This window comes from Crotalus tigris, unplaced genomic scaffold (genome assembly GCF_016545835.1).
Source record: "Crotalus tigris isolate CLP2741 ecotype Arizona unplaced genomic scaffold, ASM1654583v1 scf7180000018455.1436977, whole genome shotgun sequence".
Taxonomy (NCBI): domain Eukaryota; kingdom Metazoa; phylum Chordata; class Lepidosauria; order Squamata; family Viperidae; genus Crotalus; species Crotalus tigris.
The window spans coordinates 319,157-328,647 of NW_024097011.1; the positions used below are offsets into that span (position 1 = coordinate 319,157).

Here is a 9,491-nt window from a genome sequence, read left to right on the forward strand (position 1 = left end):
GTCCAACAGTGAAAAATTGTTAAAACTTGTACAACTTGTCTTTCTCTGTTTTTATTGACTATTAGCACATTTAGCAAAAGATACCATTAAGATGAAAATATTCACCTAAGACACAAGGTATCATATAGTTAATTTCTATGGATCTTTTACTGAATAGCAAAGGAATGGTATATTTCTAGTATAATGAAATATTTAACAATTTAATCAAGGACATTGATTAGTCTACAACAGTAATGATTAGACAGCACCATCTACTGGCTAATTGTAAAATATTTATTGCATTGAAGGGGATTCTATAGATTTCAAACTGATTTTCAGATGCATAATACTAAGTCCGTTTAATTTATTTACATAACGCCCCTTCTTGTTTCTATAGACAGCTGCTCTGAAAGGTTGAAGATTTATGCAATATGCAGTTATCTAAAAGCAATGGCTCTAGCTTTAGGAATGATAATTTTCCACTAGAGACTTAAGCCAGCTGTAATATTTTTGGTGTAAACCTGGATTGGCTGCTATGCGGTATGTAAGTGGCCCTTAAAATATTAGCACATATATTTAGAAGGATGGTCACTGTAGAGAAAAAATAATAAAATAGAATTGGGATAATGAGACCCCTAAGTAATGCAAAAGTATTTAAAGATAATAAAAGATATACTGATCCAAGAGAAGACAAGGCCAAGATATATGTTATACAAAGATACAGATGGAAAGGGTAATATAGGATTTTGGATGTACAGGGGCATGCGTAATGCATACAGCGTCTGTTGGGAATGGACCTTGATATTTCCAAAACTGAATCTGTCCAGTGAAATATAGTAGGGAGAACTTGTTATTTCAGGGAATAGCACCAGGAATACAAGACATTGTAGTCAAGTATTGTAAGTAAAGGACATGTAGACTGTCTAGAATAGCCTACATGTCCCCACCAACGTTATCCAGATCACTTCCTGGTTATTATATTTTCAATAGAGCATAACAATACAATTTTTCAGAAAGATATTGGAGGATGTTTAAAGATTCTGCTGTCCATCAGCAACTAATCAAGCAAAGCTGTTCCCCCCCCCCTGAGATTGTGCTTCAGCTGTTGATAGCAGCCACATAAGCCCTAGAAAAATAAAGAGTTATTGCATAGATATCTTAGCAGCTTATGATTTGACTCACTCCTGCTTTACAAATCTATATTTCTGCACCAGCTTTTTTGTAAATATCCAAATTCAGGTGGCTCTAGTGATCATCTTGACTATGATAGGTATGTGAGGCTAAATCAAAGGCATTATGGGAAATTTAAAAATGGAGTAAAGTAAAGATAAAATACTAGATTTAAAAGGACATGCTTTTCTGAATCTGATACTGAGTTAGTAGTGTTTGTATTACAAAATTCCTGAGCTTGAAGAATTTTGAAAGTAATTACTTAAAAAAATCTTTTAATATCAGGACTTCATGCATTATGAAACAATACAGCAGGATGTATTGTAGTTTGCAGTTTTATTAGCAAATTCAGCTGCTCAGTATTCAAACATGTTTGTAACCATGCATTTGATATTGAAAAAATCTATTTATTTTTAAAAGTATGTATTTAAATGAATTCTTTCAACAAGAAAACAAATTTACAAAAGATCTTCGATTGAATTTGTCCGTGGTAATCTCAGCGGGTCACTTGTCTAATAGATGGAATATAGTCATGGAACGTTACTAAATTATAGAGCACATTGATTAGTATAATAAATACACTGTTTAGATAACCAGCTCCAGACAATTTTCAGCTACAATGGAAGAGTGTTTTTCAGGATATAGAGAGGATTATGGAAAAGGAAATTCTAGTTAGTGGCACCATATAATTAAGGTTTCTGGCCATGTTTTAAACTTGTTGCAAATAAACTCTATTTAACAATTGCTTAGTTTTAATTTACACAGCAGATAATTGTTTAGATACCAATTCTGGCTTGGGCAATATTCAAAGTTTGAAGAAGTATGAGGATTACTTATTAATTATCAAATCACTAAGCTGTTAAGAAGGCAGACTTACCTCTTTTGGCGTGAAATGTGTGTTAATGCAAATGGATAAAAATAGGAATGCAGTCATATAATTAACTCTACTAATATATATAATTTATTGAGTATCTTAACCTAGTCAGGGTTTCTCAGAATAATTTATCATTTGAGATTGATAAAATGAGGATTTAAAAAAGAGTAATCTGGGAAAATATAATTAATCCTAAATATTTCCAATTTCAGTTTATTATTTTTTCTTTGTGGGCATACTTTCCTGTATATGGATTGTTACTATTGCTTACAGTCTTCCCATCTGGTATGCTGAAATTCGTCAACAAATTGATATCTGCCAGCAAATTTGATTTTCATTTTTACTTAGGAAAAAAAAACAAGATCTAGTTGTCTCACAAAGTTTGGTTTATATTTTTAAATGTTCTTGTATGAATTTGTTCCCGAAGTTCATATGCCCAAATAAGGTAATAAAAATTAGTTTGTATGAAGGATGAAGAATTAAGAAAGCAGTTCAAGGGCCTGTATTAAGTGGGTCTGGCATTGGTAAAACCAATGTGAGAATTACAATGCCAAAGCAAATGTGCATAGTGATAATATCCAATATAAAACATTTTTTTTGTTTGCAAAAATTTGCTAGTTTTATTATTCTGGTTGTTTTGTAGTAAGATTATAAGATTTCCAAGACTACCTGGAACTTAAATGCTCTGAGTTACAAACTGAATGTACACTCAGAGCATTTGTACAAACCCCATTTCATACAGTCAACACAATTTCATAATGAAAGCAATTTGTGCAATTGGAAAGATATAGTTGAAATAATATAAATTAGTATCTTTTCATTTTTGAGCTGTTTCCTAAACTTTGGATATCATGGACTATACAGGTTGGATCATCAATATTCTAAAAATGAATTAAAGGAACTCTAGAAAATACTGCCTAAGAGCAGAATTGCAGGACTTAATAAAGCCCACCAGAATTATTTAAAACAATTAAATTAAAAATGCTACATAAGTATGTTTTCTAAACTGATATAGAAAGCTCAGGGAAAGATCAATCAATTTAGCAAAAAAGAGTGCATTAAGTAATACTGGAATTACTAAACATTTGCACTAATATCTGGTGCTAGTCAGAAAATGTTGCTTATGTTTCCATCCAGACTTCAACAATCTAAAAATAAGAGCTACAAGAAGTACAACAACTAAATTGTTCAGCACTTGGAAGAAAGTATGCTAAGGTTATGTAATATCATCCTATTATATTAATTTAGATACAAAATATATAAAACTGCTGGGAGAAGCATTCACAACCTCAGATATGCTAATAATATCATTTTGAAGTTTAAAACTAAACAAAAAAGATTTAAGGAAACTTGCTGAAAAAAGAGAATGCAAGAATTAATCTGTTCTATATCGATCAGTCAATCAATTAAAACTACCTATCAATGCAAATAAGTAGAAATGAAACTGGTATCTTAGGCCAAGGAATGATATATTTCTAGGTTCAAAAATTCCAAAAGAAAGAAATAAAGATAGTGGTACTTAGGAGCAAAACTATAACAGATTCAGAGAAAATTTTGAAATGCAGACATACTGATACAAAGGTGCATGATGATCTTTATAGATGTAATACATCACTGGAAAATATGGACCATTGGAAAATTGATACCTGTGAATAGTGGTGCTGGAGAAAATTATAGTATAGGGTAGGGTCTTCAAACCTGGCCCTTTTATGACTTGTGGACTTTAACTCCCAGAATTCCTCAGCCAGGGTCTCCTGCTTGAGTAGGGGTTTGACCGAAAGACCTCCAAGCTCCTTTCCAATTCTGTTATTTTAAATAATCTGAGAGAGGCAATAATTTAGCTCTCTTGAGCCAAAACTGGCTGAGGTTCTAAAATATAGAGAACGCAAGTCAAACAATGACTCTGAAATGATTATTTCAGATTAAAGGAACAACTAGAACATGGGTGTCAAACTCGCCACATCATGTGATGTGTCGCAATGTACGTGACTCTTTGCATTGCTGGCAATGGGATGGGCGCAGCTATGATATGATGAAACCGGCCCGCTGGCCGGCAGTTTGACACCCCTGAACTAGAACTAAATCTTGAACAATTGGCAATATGAAATAATGTGTCATTAAATGCTATGTACTCCAAGAACCACATATGTGGGGAAACAGCTGTAAAGCAGCCTTTCCAAATCAATTGACAGCTGCAACTTCAAAGCCCAGGCATGCTGTGGTTTGATCAAGTCTTGGAGAAAACGGCTTCATCTCTTTACAATAAAAACATGTTTTATTACCTGGCACTGGCAATAGGCTTAACGCATCACAAATTAGAAAGTTGCAATTAACTTACTTAGATAATTAAAACATTGCATTTGATGAGCAAATTTAGTGTTAGAAAACAGGTAAAAAAGCATATGTACTATACATGTATAAAGATATTTGATGGTTCCAGTAACTAAACAGCACATTTAGTTCATTAACTTTATTAAAAATGTACTTAAAATACTGTGTTTGGATTACTTTATAAAGATTAAAACAAAACAATTTGAACCTTTTACAAGTGTGTATATGGAACAACTCCAAGTGCTGAAATGAAAAAGAAAAAAAGCACTTGAAATTCCTGTCTTTTACCCATTTATGGGTGGATTGGTTGATAAGTGCCTAGCATTTATAGACATGCTTGCTTTCCTTGAAATTTATTTTTTTATCTCCATTAATTTCTAGTAGTAAAGAGAAAAAAATAACATCCTAAAGAATAGTGAGGTGGATGTCTTCAAGCATTCCTTTTATTTATTCCCTTTCCTGATCATTTTTCTTAAAAGAAGAACCAAGGCAAAAATAATGTACAGTAGTTCTCGACTTACCACAGTTTGTTTAGTTCAAAGTTACGATAGGACTGAAAAAAGTGACTTATGACCATTTTTCACACTTCTGACCGTTGCAGCATCCCAATGGATCATGTGATCAAAATTCAGACACTTGGCCACTGACTCATATTTATGATGGTTGCAATGTCCTGGGGTCATGTGATTTACCTTTGGTTATCTTTTGACAAACAAAGTCAGGGGGGAAGCCAGATTCGCTTAACAACCATGTTATTAACTTAACAACTGAAGTATTTACTTAACAGATGTGGCAAGGAAAGTCATAAAATGGTACAAAATTCACCTTAAAAATGTCTTGCTTAGCAACAGAAATTTTGGGCTCAGTCGTATTTGTAAGTCGAGGACTGCCTGTAGTGCTGTTCTGACTCTGCCATTAAGAAAGACTTTTGATAATCTTTAGAGTAAGTCAAGAACATTTTCAAGAAATACACACCCAACCAGAATTACAAAGGGATTACTTTTGAAAGGCAAACTCTTTTTTGTGGACAGAGTATAAGTAGGATTAGATTTAGTATTTTAACTTTATAAAGAAGATAATGTGGTAGACATCCATGGCAGATTTGCCTTGAGAAGAACCCAAAGCATCTAAATTTATTTCACAGTAACTGTAGTATCATTTTACAGAAAAGGTGAAGACAAGAAACTCAAAAATTAAAAATCTAATAAATCAAATCTAAAAATTACTGATTTGAAAGCTTTTTTTTTTTTTACTTTTCAATATCAGCAGTATTTGGCTGGATGCTGCTGCCACAATTTTGATTTCACAGGAATAGAAAGTTTTGCATTCTTGTGCTGTGGTAAAAGTGATTTTCAGCCTCTCCTATTAGGTGCATTTTTAAATGGTAAATTTTATATCTGTAGTGCACCAAAATATTCTATTCTGACTTTTTTTTTTTCTGATGACAACATTTGCAGTTTGTCCTTTGGTGCTCAGTTTATTTTATTCAAATACAACTTTGCCGGGGTTCACATTCTGATTATTTGTGTTTTGTCTTCTGTAGCAATATGAAAACTGGAGACCAAAACAGCCAGATAGTTTCTTTTCTTCTGGAGAAGATTGTGTTGTTATAATTTGGCATGAAAATGGTCAGTGGAATGATGTACCATGCAATTATCATCTTACTTACACATGCAAGAAAGGAACAGGTAAATAAGTCCAATTTAGACCTATGCAATAAATGTATTGTTGCTTTTAAAACTTCAATAAACTTGTATGTGCAAGATTTTGATGCTTGAAAAGTGAGCAACTCATTATAAGTTGAGCTATGGCAGTGAAAAAAATGGATATAGGAAATTATATATCCAGGAACTCTTAAATAATATAAATATAAAATTACTTGTTTATCTTAAAGAAAGGAATATAACTGTATCAGAAGATTAGAATGTAGTTAAGAAGAAACAAAGAAACTAATAACTAGTTAAATTTCCATTCTAATTAAATTAGTGAAAAGCATTATTAAAAATAAAAAAGATATAAAGAACAACCTGGGTACTATAAAACTAAGACTTTTCAAATTCTTAGAGTTGAGTAAGCATGTGAACATGTTAAGTTTTTGTGAGCATTGAAATTTCAGAAGATTTTAAATAAAGATTTTAAACAATCTGTGCTAGCATTGTAATTATCGAATATCTTATGACTCTTTTGTTGCTTAGAGAACAGGAAATAAAGAGGGAGTGGTCCATGTTTTCAACTGAGATATATAAGAGGAATAAGTCTGGTCAATGAACGCTATGTCTTCATAAATCATTTAAAGCTGACAAACTGATAGCTGGTTTGCTGATAACACCAAATTATTTAGTGTGCTTACAACATAAATATCAAAGAACTCTAACATTATTTTTATAACATGAAAGAATGTGCATTGAAATGACGTGAAGTTTGATACAAGGATATGCGATACACATTGAGCAAATAATTCTAGGTTCTCAAACAAAACTTGGAATCATTACAATATTGATATATTCTGGCCACTTATGAGCTTTGTTACCACCAATAAGTAAAGTGTTTTATTCATGAATTAATTGTAACATTGGGCTACTAGTGGAACCTTCATGTCATAGTGGAATATAGACTTGTATGAATGATTAGTCATTTGCATAAACAACAATTTTTATAGCACAAGGAAGTGTTATATCCAAGTATGTAACATGCAATATAATATACACAATGCAGCTTTTTAGTCTTCTAGTAGAATAATGGACAAAAACATTTTCAAATAATTTATACAGGAAGTGTACAAAAGAATGCACTTAAACATGATAACATATTTTCCCATATTTTCTATTTTTATGATTGGTTTAAGTTTTATAGTTGTTGTTTTTTGTGGTTAGAATATATGATCTGAAGACCCATCGACGGATGAATAGATGGCCTTGTTGAAGTAAAGGTCGAGATTGACTGATACAAACAAACTTACAGTTTATAAAAATTGTAATTTGTATTTTCAGTTGCTTGTGGCCAGCCACCAGTGGTAGAAAATGCGAAGACCTTTGGAAAAATGAAGCCCCGTTATGAAATTAACTCATTGATCAGATACCATTGTAAAGATGGCTTTATCCAGCGACATGTTCCAATAATCAGATGCCAAGGAAATGGACGATGGGATTTACCTAAAATTAGCTGCATGAATCGTGAGTAGATTATGTGGAGGAAAATATGATTGCTTGTGCTTAAATCATTTGCTATCCTGGTGAAAACTTCTACAGGATAAAGGAAAAACAACTTTTCTTTCCCATAAAGTTTCTTCAATCATTATTCTACATAGCGATCTGACCACTGAATTTACTTTATTCAATATCTTTGTTCTATGAGTTGAAATAATTGAGAGAATTGGGCAACTGAATGATTTGATGCTTACCAGGAGAATGGGAAAAAAGTTTACTATGGAAGAGACTATAGTACACTAGCCAATGTCTGACTCTGACTATATATGTTACACATTGCATTCCTTCTGTTAGCACATTTGTAAAGCTTTCTTTTTCTTTTTTTTTCTTTCCAGCATCTTCATTCCAAAGGACTTATTCTAAAAAATATTATTATAAAAATTATTCACCAGGAAAGGTAAACTCATTTAATTCATCAAAACATTTTCATCGTTGGATCAGGACATGGCAGGATTCAAGGCGCTGAACCCACTCTGGTAAAAGTGGGACATTTGCCATACCAGAATGCCCTAACATATGGTGCCTTATCAAAGTAAAGGATTACCAGCATTTTGGAATACAAATGGACCTGAGTATTTGCAACACATATCAATGATGGCTACAAATGAAAATATTGAAAAATATTGAAAAGGGAATAATTTCCAGCCTATCTAGTATGTTAATTTCTGTATGTCATTGGTGAGGGATTATTTGATTCTTTACCCCAGTACCTGTAGTAATTAAACTCTTCCATTTTAGCACCAATGATAATGTAAATAAGATGATTTAATAGTGTTTAAGTGTGTTGTATTTTTTAAAAAAAACCTGTATATACAATAAGATGTCAAATTAAGTTCAGGCTTATTTATGACCATTTGGCTTCAGAGATCTTTAATCATTTATGTTGCTTGTCTAGGAGGTACTTTATTAGGCTGGAAATAATTTTAAACTGTTATCAGCAATCATTTTGTAAACATAGGAGACAAGCAGCTATTACAAGCTGAAGATGAACTGTGAAAGTAGTATCTCGGTCAAGAAACAGCTATTTTCTAATGAAGAGCTGTAGAATTTATGGAAAAGCTTTCACAAGGAACATGAAAATAAGAGCAACTTAGAAAAAGTGACTCCAATATGGAACTTAACTTTTGCCTTTCCAGCCTTGGCACTGATCACAAAGGACTTGAGGACTCTTAAAAAAGTCGACAAGGAGGGCCTGTAGGATTAATAATAATAATAATAATAGTAATAAAGGCTAATACTTTAATTTTCAACCAGGGCCATTTTTTTTTAAAAAATAAACTTTTCCAACACTAATCATGGGTCTATTTTACAGCTCTCTGCATTTTAAGATGGAGATATATAGACCTACTTTTTTGTAAAATAAAATTTAAAAAAGTAAATAATTTTGTATATAAAATATATATAACCATTTTTAATCTTTTTATAAAGTAAGGAATGTTTGTGTATGAATGCTGCAGCTGTGAAGCGTACATAAATAAATGAAGTAAGCCATACAGTTATAATTTATTGGATGTTCTTTCTATCCTGACAGCTGTCAAACCCAACTGATGCATTGGGAAGAGCAAGAGTTGGTTTCAAATGTTTTTCTGCTTGAAGGGAAAATAAAATCTAATAAATCAGATCATTTATTTATGGTAATATGAATGATAGTTTTGTGACAATCACAATCTTTGCCTCTGAAAAATATGAGCCCATAAATATATTGTATGCTTCTTTTTCATAGTACATTCAAATGTGGAAAACAGAAATTACCTTTTCTTCAATACTCAACCTCACACAATCTACTAGAACAATTAGCTATAGAAGAGGATAATCTTAAAGTCTGTGATGATATTTATTGTTAAATCTATCCAGTATAAGACCCCACATTCATTCATATAGCTTGCTTTTACATCTTCCAAAAGGTTATGAGTAGATTTCTTGGGCCTTCT

At 32.1% G+C, this 9,491-nt stretch overlaps 1 protein-coding gene across 7 annotated transcripts in view; it reads left to right on the forward strand.

Annotated features, from left to right (window-relative positions):
* The window catches only part of VCAN (versican), a 104,937-nt gene extending 95,884 nt beyond the window's left edge, over positions 1 to 9,053 (forward strand). For all 7 annotated transcript variants that reach the window (XM_039352617.1, XM_039352616.1, XM_039352618.1 and 4 more), the window contains 3 exons: positions 5,898 to 6,042; positions 7,345 to 7,527; positions 7,896 to 9,053. In XM_039352617.1, coding sequence (XP_039208551.1) covers positions 5,898 to 6,042; positions 7,345 to 7,527; positions 7,896 to 8,026 — 459 coding nt within the window. In that variant the 3' untranslated portion in view covers positions 8,027 to 9,053. The remainder of the gene's footprint in view (positions 1 to 5,897; positions 6,043 to 7,344; positions 7,528 to 7,895) is intronic.
* Positions 9,054 to 9,491: the final 438 nt, after the last annotated feature.